General features: G+C 33.2%; 1 protein-coding gene and 1 long non-coding RNA gene across 2 annotated transcripts; one reads left to right on the forward strand and one right to left on the reverse strand.

Moving 5' to 3' along the window:
• Positions 1-1378: 1378 nt before the first annotated feature.
• Positions 1379-2978, reverse strand: LOC125218261 (40S ribosomal protein S11-2-like). Its single transcript, XM_048119897.1, has 6 exons — positions 2889-2978; positions 2762-2802; positions 2499-2599; positions 1877-2021; positions 1703-1792; positions 1379-1610 (listed from the first exon to the last, which is right to left on the reverse strand). The coding sequence occupies exons 1-6, from the start codon at positions 2898-2900 to the stop codon at positions 1520-1522; spliced, it is 480 nt and encodes a 159-aa protein (XP_047975854.1). The 5' UTR covers positions 2901-2978; the 3' UTR covers positions 1379-1519.
• Positions 2979-6090: 3112 nt separating this feature from the next.
• Positions 6091-7768, forward strand: LOC125224511. The gene is made up of 2 exons (XR_007176880.1): positions 6091-6236; positions 6872-7768. It is a non-coding gene; the product is annotated as an uncharacterized LOC125224511 (long non-coding RNA).
• The last annotated feature ends 6370 nt before the right edge of the window (positions 7769-14138 follow it).

Consider the following 14138-nt stretch of genomic DNA (forward strand, 5'->3'; position numbering starts at 1 on the left):
TCATTGACTACACTATCGACACAATGACAATGACCACGTGGTGTTGCCTTCAGATGAAATCGGATTGAAATCAAAGAGAAAAATCGAGGGGAAGGTAGGGAAACTCACCCCCCGCCAAAATCACCAAAATCAAATGCTCACCTCCAATACTTCCGCAAAACAACACGTACAATCAAAAAAGGGGAGAAGGGGGGATAACACATCCACCATAGAAGCAGGGGAAAAAACTAGAAGGCGGGTCATGGGACTAGAGAGATTCAAAAGCTTAGTTTAAGATAGATTCAATGATGAAACGTAAAATACTCCATCGTCTTTTAAAAATAGTACTCTTTCCTTTTTGATTCATCTCTTAAAATAAAAACTTTCTATTTTGAAGATTTTTAAACAACATATAGCCACTACATACTCCCTATGTCTTCCATTAGGACACTCACAATGATGGACAATCACTCGGCCTTTGCAATTGGCCACTCCATCTCCCATTGTGGAGAGGAAGCCGATCGCCACCACCAACACCTCCCCCCATGGCCGATCATACGCCTCAGCCGATCCGCCATCGGCCCCATTGCGGTTAGCCGGGGCCGATAATCAATTTTTTTACAAATTACTTTATTAAATTTCTTCTTATATTATGAATACCTCACATTCACATTCATTTCACACACCCACATCCTTCTCTACTCAATATTTTTCAAAATTACTTTATCAAATTTCTTCTCCTATTATAAATATTTTATTGAAATTTGCTTATCGTTGTATTCTTTTTTCCAATATTGTAATACATCGAACAATTAATTTATTATTTATTTAAATTTATATAATTTAGACATTGACATTAAAAATAAAAGAAAATAGTGATGATGTTTACCATTTTAGCATGTTCGCCATTAGGCGTCTCGTTCATCTTTACCATAAATGATAGGTACATCTCACATTCCATTCACATTCTATTATAAAACTAATATATAAAAATGGATTTCACGTTCCATTATTTTCTCACCCATTTTTTTTTATATTTCTTATAATTCATGCCAAAATTCAAACGAAACTTAAAGTATCATTTTATTTATTACTTGTACAATTACTTACCCTAAACACTACTTAACAACATTATCCCCATAATCCATTATCACTAATCTACAACCTTTTCGCATTATCTTTACTTAATCAATTTTGCATTATTTTATTTTTATAGAACAATGGAATCAACAGTGATTAGACACCATTTGCAAATACTTAGTTCGCTAATGGAAACATACCGCATCTCGACTTACAAACTAGCCATATCTTATTTTCTCCGGACTACAATATTATATTAAAAGTTGAGAACTATATAACGAGTAGAATAACATCAACTTTATGTAATCAGAACTAAAACTCAATCAGAAAACTATCACAAAAATGTCATAAAATGTCAAGATTTTTGCCGTCTGCGAGGCACTGATAACAGTACCAACTGAAACAATAAAAATTCAAAACACATCCTTTCAAAAAGTTTAAACAACTCATATAGCCTAACTCACATCCCTGTAAAAGCCTTCTTCCCAAGACCAGAAGAACCAGCTGGAATAACCTTAAGAACATTGAACCTCACAGTTTTGGACAATGGCCTGCAAGAAAATAACACAGTTCAATAACATCAAATTCCAGATTTAGTAATAGCATAAGAGACTGATAATGCATATATGGTACTGGTACTAGCCTGCATTGACCAATGGTGACATGGTCGCCTTCCTTAACGCGAAAGCATGGGGAAATGTGAGCTGGTATGTTGGAGTGCCTCTTCTCATATCTAAAGTTCAATGTATTACAGCAGTTAGATACACAACCAAGACAAAAGCAGCCAGCAACATATAACAGAGCATGAGCATCATACCGTTGGTACTTCTTCACCCAGTGGAGGTAGTTACGTCTAACAATGATAGTCCGCATCATCTTTGCGCTGTGGCAAGTTCCAGCAAGGATACGCCCTCTGATGGATACATTACCAGTGAAAGGGCACTTCTTGTCAATGTATGTGCCTGCAAAAAAGGCATATTGAGTTTCAGTAAAAAACAAATATATTGAAGCAACAAAACAAAGAAAAGAGGAGGATTTGATTACATCATCATCATTACTATTATTATTATGTGAATAACAGCACACTGCATTCAGTACAGTAACAATGAACTACTTTATAAGCCCTGTCATTCAACAGCAAGAGAATAATTTACAAAAAAATGCACAATTTGTGGTACACTAGCACTTGAAAGCACAATTCACATATATCAAACACTAAAGAAATATCACTTTTACCAAAGAAACATAACATCACATATAGCACACTGAGTCAAAAAACATATAAACACAGATTTCATACAAGCTTCAATTCTCAAAACACAACAACAGAGAATTAAAGAAAATGAAACGTACAAACCAGATGGATTGACAAGGGCAAAACATCATAAATAAAACAGCAAAATACAATATTTATGTAAAAACAAATAAGAATATTGCACCTTCAGAAGCCTCGCGCGGGGTTTTGAATCCGAGTCCAATGCTCTTAAAGTAGCGGTTGCCTCCCTTTCCTGGGGCCTTACCCTTACCAGACTTCTTAGAGCTACATTCAAACAAATACGAAATCAGATGAGTAATCGAAATAAGGATTCTGTCCACTACAATTCATCACAAAAAAAATAAAATAAAAGAGGATTTCGAATTTAGATTCAACACCAAGCAGCGTATTCACATGAAATCTAAGATTACGCAAACGTAAACTCACCATAGAAACACCTTGGGCTGCTTCAAAAAAGCCTTCTCGGTCTGCAAATCGGTAGAAAGTACAATCAAATTAAGCAGTGGCGATGAAGAAAACAAAGAGGCGAGATGTGGATAGAAGAAGGATGTACCTGTTCCGCCATGGCTGCGCGTGTGCGTGTGTGACTGTGTGTGGAGCAAAAACCCTAGTCGGCAGCAGCGGAGAATGAAGCTGCGCAACTGAATTTGGTTATTTAAACATTCCAACATCATACATCCATTCCTATTTGGGCCTATTTTTTGTTTGAGGCTTATTAAAAGCCCAATACAACTATATATTATAACGTGGGCCGAATTGAAAGATAAGTCTGCAATTCAATTTAGTTTGAGTATCTGAATGGCTAATTTTAACTTTTAAATGTAATGAATTAACCGGATAATTTGTTCCATTTTTCCATTTTTAGTCCATCCCACATAATTTGTCTCATTTTCCTTTTATCATTTTAGGTAGTGGCCCCCATATTATTCCATTAACTCATTTCTACTTACAATTTATTATAAAACTAATATATAAAAGTAGGAACTCGTTCAAAGTGAGACGAATTATCCGGGACTGAGGGAGTAATATTTGTTACTTTTCTCAATTATCTAATGTCATAAATTATTGATGATATTTTTCATTTAACTCATGAATTTTGGTTGACTTCTAAAAAAATTTGAACAAAAGTGTGATTTTTTTTCTTTTTTTAAGAAATAGGGATTTTAGTTATTTTGAACGTTTGGCTATTTTATTTGGTTTAAAAAAAAAAGTTAACTCTTATATGAAGGAGGAAATTACAAATAAACTTCTAAGAAAGGTGGAAATTACAATTGATGTCAAGAGGGCTCGAATTCGGCACCTCATACATTGATGTCTAAGCTCCTTACCACTAGGACAAAGGCTCTGGACAAGCTAGCTATTTTATTTGGTTGGAGGAGGTAAAATTGTATAAATTGATTACTTGAATCAGACCTTTAATATAATTAGTAGGATTACTGAATCCCTAGAACAAAGTGGGGAGCTTAAGTTTGATGATAGTTGATACAATTGACTTTATACTGGGGATTTGTATGTTACAGATTTTTTATTGGGTGATTGATTACATGGCTATATATAGAGATGTTTGATGAGCAATACACGCATTTATACGAGTTTACCAAGCTATATTTAGCATTTTTTGTGAATTTATTAGACTAGAATAGGCATGTTGTGAATAGTAACATGTTGTGAAGAGTACTCCTTCCATATGTGAATAAGAGTCTCATTTCTTTCCATCACGAGTTTAGAGAAATATTAAGAAAGTGGGTGGAAAAAAATTAGTGGTATATAAGCATCACTTATATTTATTAGTTTTAAATGAATTATGAGTGGATTGAGTTATTGGAATGTGGGTCTATTACTATTTATAGTATAAATGAACTGAGACTCTTATTCACGGACGAAGAGAGTAATTGAGAATAGTGAAAGTAATTTTGTTTAGTTTATTTGAGTAATCTTTTGGAGTGAGATGATTATGAACTTGAGATATTCTATAAATAATGAAGTAGGGATGATGTGTGATTTTTCTTAGAACTAGTGTCATCACCCGTGCGATACACGAGCCAAACAGTTCACGTAATGATCATTCTTAATAAACCAACATAAACAATATGAATATATGAATTCTGTATATAAAATGCATATAATAACCTCGTATACTATTTATGCTAGCATGCTAATTATTCAAAGTATATATGCATCTTTTGGCAAGTGTATTGAGTTCTTTCCGTCCTAATTAAGATGACTCGCTTTCTCTCCGTACCATCAAAGATAATTCAATTATTCAAAGACTATTTAATATACTTTATCCATCCCATTAAAGATGACTCACTCTCTATTTTGATTTGTCCCAATTAAGATGACTCATTACTAAGATTCTCGTGCCGCCCAAGGAAGAAATATTCTTCCTTAGAATAGAGGAAGTACTATAGGTCCGTTAAGAAAATTCATACCGTTATTGTATCAAAAACCTACATTACGATATCGTACCATACCGAAAATTCGGTAATTTTTGGTACGATACAATCGATATACCATTTTTCGGTATTTATGTACACACCTCTAGGAAGGTGCATGCATGTTGTTTTAAATATATACAGTAGGTATAGATTGTGATTATATGAAACAGATCCATTCAAATGATCTCTATTCCCCACAGAATATATAGGTGGTTTGATTTGGTACCTTAAAATTTGTATTGAAGATGATTATTCTTAAATGAAATTTGTATTGGAGATGTTTTTTCCTAAATAGTTGTCATGATTATCAATATATGTGCTAATTAATTAGCATAAGAATGAGTTTAATTCAAATCCAATTATTATCCATATGCACAACTTAAACCTAGCCTTGTACTAGACCATTACTCCTTTAGTTTCTTCGCAAGGGTTCTTCTGCTTCCTTTTTCACGGTTAGTTGCGGCTCAGGAGCAGGAAGTCCATCCTTTGAAGGTGGCCCAATAGGATCGCCCACCTCTTCTACTTCATCATTCACGGTTGGTTGCGGCTTGGTAGCAGGAACTCATCCTCTGGAGGTGGCCCAACAAGATCGCCCACGAGCGGAGATGCCTCCACCGACATAACCACATGAGGAGAAGAAAAAACCAGTGAAGTTGCTGCGAAAGCATCTACAACCATTTCAGCTTGGGCTATGACACATTGAGTTAGAGTAGTTGTTTGCTCTTCAGTTAGCTCCATCTCATTTTTCATATTCCAAAGAATGAACATTATGATTTTAGCATAAGCTGTTGTCATAGAGGTGGGTGAAGAACTCACCACATCAATGGGTGAGTGGGCTACTCTCCATTGGATTCTAAATGGAGTAGAAAATAGGGCCAAATCAGTGTTTTAAAAACCGGACCGGACAGGCCGGCTCGACCGGCGGACCGCGAACCGGCAGCTGGTCCGGTCCGGTACGGCCCCTAAAACCGTTCATGTGTTTAGCCGCCTTGAACCGCCGTAACCGGCCGATCGGACCGGTTGAACCGGAAACACACAAACCTATGTGACCTAATTGTTTAAATATGTGTGCATGTGCATATAGTGATGATATACGTACTTATAATATTATATGTATGCATTTGGATTAAAAGCTACATGTACTATATAAATTGTTCATGTACGTTTGGATAGTATAATGTACTACATTCTTATATTATTATTTATATGGATTACGTGTTGCATAGTTAGCAAAGGATATGACACTTGTACTTAAGAGATTCATTTTAATTAGTATAAGTCGGCAAAATAGCCGATGTATATATTTGTGTACAAATATCTATATTGTTGATCATTTGGAAAAAAGAAATGGTTTTGAGAGAGTTTAGTGGAAATACGAAAAAGTATAGAGAAAAGTTTTGGATCGAGAGTTATAAATCAAGAATCGAAATAAGGAGCTCAATAAGATTACCTATCATAATCAGGTGTGTATAAATCACACTTTTAATTTTACATGTTTTATGTGCTTCTTTGCTAGGTGTTAAATAAAGTGAATAATTTGATTATATGGTGTGACTCTGATATAATAGTGTGTTATTTGCTATAGATGGTGGAATATGGTATGGATATATGATTAGTGCAATGGACATATTTTATATATTGTAAATGAATTATATGATAGAAATATGTAATTGGTGAAATTGATGTATTTACACATGATTTTGGAATTATTTGTGAATCATATGATTAAAGAGGATCTGTGACGGTCTTGCCCTGGATCTGAAAAAAAAAATATAGAGAGACCTTCGGGTCATAGAGGGACCTATGAGTCCAATTAATGAGGGACCTTTGGGTCAAATACAGAGGGACCTATGAGTCCAACAACATAGGGACCTTCGGGTCATAGAGGAATCCCGGGCAGATACCAGACTTGATTTGTCACAGAATAATAAACTGAACAGAGTGGCACGTGCATATGTATATTGAATTAATTTTAATATTTGTTGATTATTGTTTTATATATTGGTTAAAGAGTATGTTTGATATTTGACATGTGGAATTAAAGGTAAGGTTTATATACACTGAGTTGTAGCTCATATAAACCACTAATATTTTTCAGGAATAAGATATCAGTGAAGTTTTTGATTGATATGAGTCATAGGAACTCCACATGTTATCAGGATCGCCGGCTGACACGTTTTGGCAACCTTCTCCTCCCCATCATTTTTGCATATAAATAAATGTGTAGTATATAGAGTGGTGAGAGGGTCCCACTACGGTTTAGAATGTTTTGAAATATGTACTTGATAAATGTTGGTTTTTGAAATTATATAATATATGTGTTTTTTGTACTTGACGCGCGGGGTAATTTATATTAAAATATAAAAACTATTTATAGTAAGTGCATACGTCATAAGGGTTGAGGTGTGACAGTTTAGGTGGTATCAGAGCGGGGATAGATTCCCGCTGGGACATGACATTCATAAATATCATACGATACATATGAGTTATAAGTTGCACATGCATTTGAATTATCATGAACATTTGTCACCAAGGAGAGAAGGGTTAGCCGCCCTACATTGTCCATTAATTATAGAGTGCATTTCATATACATGTTGCATCATATGAGGATTACCCAGGCTTTTAGAACAAAGAGTATATGGACCAATGATGAGGTAAAGAGGTTGAAAATTTAAAGAGCCCGGAAAAGTAGAAGTTGTTGATTTTATGGGACTAATCTGACTGAGGCTGGGATATAGTTAAAAGTGATAGAACCGTGTTCAATCAAATCAGTTGTATGTCAGAAGAAGGTTTTGATTATAGGGTATCTCTTATTTGAAGCAATACTTACTCTTGTGGGGAAACAGTCTCACAAGCTATGATACAACCTCTGATATTCTGGTATTCAGTTCAGACGATTTTTCTAGAGAACTCAATGCTAAATGTATGCAAAGAAGTGTATTGTGATAAGAAGAAGAGAAGGTTTTGTCTTTAATCAAGGAACTATGTTTGTTGATTATGAGTTGACATTATTTTAATATACAAGGTTTTCTAAAGAACGTATTGCGAGTTAATTCGATTGAACTGGTAGCGGATATTGTTTCTCTTGTTCATACACAAATTTTGATACTATTATGGGTATAGATTGGTTTTCACTTCATCGAACCATGGTAGCTTGTCAAGTAAAAAAAATGGTAATATATTCATCGAGATGGGATCGAGTGATATTTTACGGTAATCAATATATTGTTCCAGGTTTTCTTATATTATCTAGATCGGCTTTCTGGATTTTCACCTTATCAGGAGACATATTTCTCTATTGAGCACTGCATTTATTTTTATTTCTACTTATCAACCATCTTCATTAGAGTTTCAAGAATTTAAGAAACAGTTACAAGAGTTGTCAGACAAGAGATATGTATGACTCAATGTTTTACTTTGGAGAGCGCCAATATTATTTTTGAAGAAGAAAGATGATACACTGAGACATTATATACACTATTGGAAGTCGAATCGAGTGATAGTGAAGAATAAATATCTATAACCGAGAATAAAAGACTTATTTGATCAATTTCAAGGTATGCAATTGTTTTCGAGTACTGATTTTTGATCAAGATATCATCAGTTGAAGATAGCTAAAGAGAATATTGCAGAGACGCCATTTTGAACTCAGTACAACCATTATGAGTTTTGGTTATGCCTTTCGAATAAACTATTGCACCTACAATTATTTATGGCATTGATGAACAAATTCTCTCAACTATTCCTGAATCAGTTAGATATTATTTCTATTGACTTACTATTATATTCATGAAGTACAGATGAGCATGTTAATCACTTGCAGTCAGTATTACAAGTTATGCGAGATAAACAGATTATTGCAAGGTTGAGTAAATGTGAGTTTTTGCTAGAACATGTGGTATTGTTGGGACACGTGGTGTTAGGTCATGGAATAGAAGTGGATATACAAAAGATTGAACTGGTTTTCAACTGGAAATTTTTCTTGATTATTATTCAATTGATAACGAAGTTAGTATGACAGAATTCTTTATCTTTTTATATGGAGTGAAGCATATCAAAAGAGTTTTAATGAGTGGAAGCATTGGTTGAATATGTCACCTATTTTGATTATCTCCGCAGGTACAAGATATTATGTTATTTATAGTGATGCGCTGAAACATGGAATTGATTATCTCTTGACTTAATGGAAAGTTTATTGCTTATGCGTCGTAACAATCGCAAGTACATGGAGTTTCTTATTCTGTTCAAAATATGTTATTAGCGACATTATTTTGCTTTGAAGATTTTACATCATTATCTGCAGGAACGCTTATATGGTATTCTAGTATCTTATATATTGACAGAGATCTGCGATTTACTATCTCAGTCTTGATAAAGTCTTTTTGTGAGTTTCACCTCAGAAAGGAGTCATGCGATTCGAGCAAAAAGGTAAGTTGAGTCCTCATTATATTGAACCGTGAGATATTGTTGAAAGAGTTTCACCTAACCCGAAACTTGTATTATTTTGCATATTATCATATTATATTGTCATTGTATATTATATTGGCATTTATACTACAGAGATGTGAAGTGTGTCATAGAGAATATATTAACTTTTTATGATTGATTCGGTATAGTCAAATATATAGATGCTTTTGATTCACGAGAATTTTAAATAGGAGTGTGTATATACTGTAGAATTAAATTAGTGTATATATGACCTAATTGTTTAAATATGTGTGCATGTGTATATAGTGATGATATACGTACTTATAATATTATATGTATGCATTTGGATTAAAAGCTACATGTACTATATAAATTGTTCATGTACGTTTGGATAGTATAATGTACTACATTCTTATATTATTATTTATATGGATTACGTGTTACATAGTTAGCAAAGGATATGACACTTGTACTTGAAGAGATTCATTTTAATTAGTATAAGTCGGCAAAATAGCCGATGTATATATTTGTGTACAAATATCTATATTGTTGATCATTTGGAAAAAAGAAATGATTTTGAGAGAGTTTAGTGGAAATACGAAAAAGTATAGAGAAAAGTTTTGGATCGAGAGTTATAAATCAAGAATCGAAATCAGGAGCTCAATAAAATTACCTATCATAATCAGGTGTGTATAAATCACACTTTTAATTTTACATGTTTTATGTGCTTCTTTGCTAGGTGTTAAATAAAGTGAATAATTTGATTATATGATGTGACTCTGATATAATTGTGTGTTATTTGATATAGATGGTGGAATATGGTATGGATATGTGATTAGTGCAATGGACATATTTTATATATTATAAATGAATTATATGATAGAAATATGTAATTGGTGAAATTGATGTATTTACACATGATTTTGGAATTATTTGTGAATCATATGATTAAAGAGGATCTGTGACGGTCTTGCCCTGGATCTGAAAAAAAAATATAGAGAGACCTTCGGGTCATAGAGGGACCTATGAGTCCAATTACAGAGGGACCTTCGGGTCAAATACAGAGGGACCTATGAGTCCAATTACAGAGGGACCTTCGGGTCATAGAGGAATCCCGGGCAGATACCAGACTTGATTTGTCACAGAATAATAAACTGAACAGAGTGACACGTGCATATGTATATTGAATTAATTTTAATATTTGTTGATTATTGTTTTATATATTGGTTAAAGAGTATGTTTGATATTTGGCATGTGGAATTAAAGGTAAGGTTTATATACACTGAGTTGTGGCTCATATAAACCACTAATATTTTTCAGGAATAAGATATCAGTGAAGTTTTTGATTGATATGAGTCATAGGAACTCCACATGTTATCAGGATCGACGGCTGACACGTTTTGGCAACCTTCTCCTCCTAATCATTTTTGCATATAAATAAATGTGTAGTATATAGAGTGGTGAGAGGGTCCCACTACGGTTTAGAATGTTTTGAAATATGTACTTGATAAATGTTGGTTTTTGAAATTATATAATATATGTGTTTTTGTACTTGACGCGCAGGGTAATGTATATTAAAATATAAAAATTATTTATAGTAAGTGCATACGTCATAAGAGTTGAGGTGTGACACTACCACTCCACCACATGGTCTTGAATGAAATATTGTGAATATTAATTATTGTTATATATTAACTCTATAATTTTTTGTCCACACAAATTAATAATTTGTGTTTAGTTTTATACTTTAAAATATTTTTTAGTTATGATATGTTTAATTTTAATAATAAGCCATTAAATTTTATTTTTATTGATGTAATATGGAGTATATATTATTAATATAGTTTATTACTCCATATTTACTAATAATTCAAGTTTAATTTTATGCAATAACTAATAATGCTATTATAGTATATATTTATCCAAATTAACTAAAAATTGATGTTTAGTTTTATATATTTTCTATAATATTATTTCACCACATAAATGTTTTGAGATAATATGAATTTTATCTATTTATTATATGTAAAATATATACTTTTCTTGGCTACATTAATTAAAAATTTATATATTTAATAAATATTTAAATTTTGCCATTCACTTACTTTAAATACTCTTAATATTTAATTTACTTAAAATGTTTAATACTATATGTTTTTGTTATATGTTAATATTAATTGTAATATATTACTCACTAATTTTCATATATTTTACCATAAGAGAATATTTAATTTTATATTTGCAAGGTTAAACGGTTCGACCAGTGATTGAACCGGTCGGACCGGTTGAACCGTGAATCAGTAGCCTCACTGGTTCACCGGCCGATCCGTTTTTTAAAACATTGGGCCAAATGGATAATAAAAAGGTCAATCAACCACCTCTCTTTAGCTTCTCTAACGTTGTCATTGTTCAACTCTTAATTACTGCAAATTCCATGTGTAATGCTACTGTATAAATATCCCACTTATCATTGTTTCTTACACTCGATTCTTCAATTATTACAACTTACAAGTACATGTGAATACTCTTTTCACTTCCTCCAAAAAAAAGGGATTTTTAATTACAATTATCTCACTTATAAGTGGTTATAGATTTCCATGGCATATCTCAAGATGTCTCTCTCCTCTTTCCTCATTAAAATGTTCAACTACATTTTTCTCACTACATACTCCACCTAACAATTTCTCCTAAAATCACATGGCACTCGAGAATGTGGATATCTTGAGTGGGACAAAAGAAGTACTCCCTCTGTCCCCTAAATTTTGTCATGAACTGACTCGGCACGAGTTTTAAGAAATGTAATAGAAAGTGGGTTGAAAAAGTTAGTGGCATGTGAGTCCTATTTTTTATATATTAGTTTTAAAATAAAATGTTAGTGAGACAAATTTTCTAACTCACTTTTCATTACACTTCTTAAAACTCATGCCATCCACTACCAAAAATGGTAAAAGTGAAAGGTGTCAAATTTTTAGGGACGGACGACAAAGGAAATGGATGACAAATTTTCAGGGACGGGGGGAGTAATATAAAAGTAAGGCACACATTCCATTAATTTTTCTAACTCACTTTTCATTACACTTCTTATATCTTAGAGCATTCGCATCGCGGCTCGATGCTGGCTCGGTCTCGTCTCGACGAGACGAGCTGGCATCGAGACGGCGATGCGGCATGCGTCTCGTCTCGACGAGACGAGCCATCTCGTCGCGCGTCGCGCGCGGAAGAGGCCGGCCTCGAGCTGGCTCACCACGCGCGCGGCGCCACGTGGCGTACGCTGGCGCGCGGCGTGACACCCACTAACCGGCCCGCGAGTGGGCGTCGTAATAATGACGTCATAATTCAACTTTTTTAAAATCGAATTTTCGAAAAAAAAAACATTTAAAACGGTCAAATGACTGTTGCAACGGTCGAATTTTTCATTTTTTTTATTTTTCTTTTATTATTCTATAAATACTCCATTTACAATTATGTATTTTTAATTTATAATTGGAGTAGTTTTTATAATTTAATTTAGAGTATTTTAATTATGTATTTTTAATTTTTTTTAGGATTTTAATTATGTATTTTTTTTTTATTTTTTAGGCTTTTAAATTGTAATTTTTATTTTATTTAATGAAGTGTGTTTTTATTAAGACTAAAGTCCCTTTTTGGTCCTTAACAAATTGCGATTTTACGAATTTGGTCCAAAACATTATCTTTTGAATTATTCGGTCCCTCACAAATTAAAACGGGTCACATTTGGTCCGAATTTAACGGAACCGTTAAAATTTAACGGTCAACGGATTTTAATTACATTTTGACCGGATTAAGAGTTAATATTAGAATTTTAATTTTTGTCAAAAAATAATTAAATTTTATTCAAATTTTTTTTTAAAAGAACATCTTGTCTTTCTTTTAAAAATGCTTTGTTTTTTTGTTTTTTTTTGTTTTTTTTTCACTCGAGAAAAAATATACTCCATCTCTAGCAAAATTGTAGGAACCACAACAAATTGCCCAAAACTCGTCTAAAACACAACATATAAAATTAAACCGAAATTAATAATCAAAGATGAAAGATCCAACAAATTTTCAATTCATAAAATTCAATTGCTCAACAATCAAGCAATAGTATAAAGAATGAAGTCAGTAGTTTCAATCCGCGCAACACCTTTAGACCCCATCGCGGCCGCCGGATCTCTGGCAGCGCTAGCGGCGGCACCTCCCCCGTGCTGGTGGCCGGAATCTTCGTAGCCGGCGGGAGGGTGTAGTACATCCGCGCTGTTTGGGGGCAGTGAGAGTGGAATCTGCAAGCCATAATTTTGCCCTAATTTCTCTCTCTCTAGAATAGAATTTTGCCCTAATTTTTTCTTCCTCTTCGAGAATTTCAGCGAGAAAGGTTGGAAGAAGAAAAAAGGGGAAGAATTGAGGAAACGGGATTGTGATTTTTGAGAAAAACACGTCCTAGCCCATGAAATGTAGAAATCTTGTGTTTGATTTTTGTTAAATGATTTTAAGTTCTGGTAATTTATTTTTGTAATAAAAATTAATAACTTAAAATTCTTAATTTATTAGTTTTGGGTTAATTAGATATTAGACATTAATAAAAATATATTTATTAACTTAATTCGGTCAAAATGTAATTAAAACCCGTTGACCGTTAAATTTTAACAGTTTCGTTAAATTCGGACCAAATGTGACCTGTTTTAATTTGTGAGGGACCAAATAATTCAAAAGATAATGTTTTGGACCAAAATCGTAAAATCACAATATGTTAAGGACCAAAAAGAGACTTTAGTCTTTTATTAATTGAATTTGTTGGAATTCAAAATAAAAAATAAAATTGAATGAATAGTTAAGTGATGAGATGGTTAAGAGATGGAGAGATGCAGGTGCTGTCTCTTAGTTAAGAGATGAAGTGAAAAATATAGTGGGGCCCATGAATAATGAAGAGATGAGACGAT

The sequence above is a fragment of the Salvia hispanica genome, chromosome 4 (assembly GCF_023119035.1).
Source record: "Salvia hispanica cultivar TCC Black 2014 chromosome 4, UniMelb_Shisp_WGS_1.0, whole genome shotgun sequence".
NCBI classification, from domain to species: domain Eukaryota; kingdom Viridiplantae; phylum Streptophyta; class Magnoliopsida; order Lamiales; family Lamiaceae; genus Salvia; species Salvia hispanica.

Excerpts from the sequence above, each read along its gene's own strand:
- LOC125218261 (XM_048119897.1), bottom strand. Across the intron at positions 2,022-2,498 it reads CCCGCGCGAGGCTTCTGAAG|GCACATACATTGACAAGAAG; the intron begins GTGCAATATTCT and ends CCTTTTTTGCAG. Across the intron at positions 1,793-1,876 it reads TGGGTGAAGAAGTACCAACG|ATATGAGAAGAGGCACTCCA; the intron begins GTATGATGCTCA and ends ATTGAACTTTAG.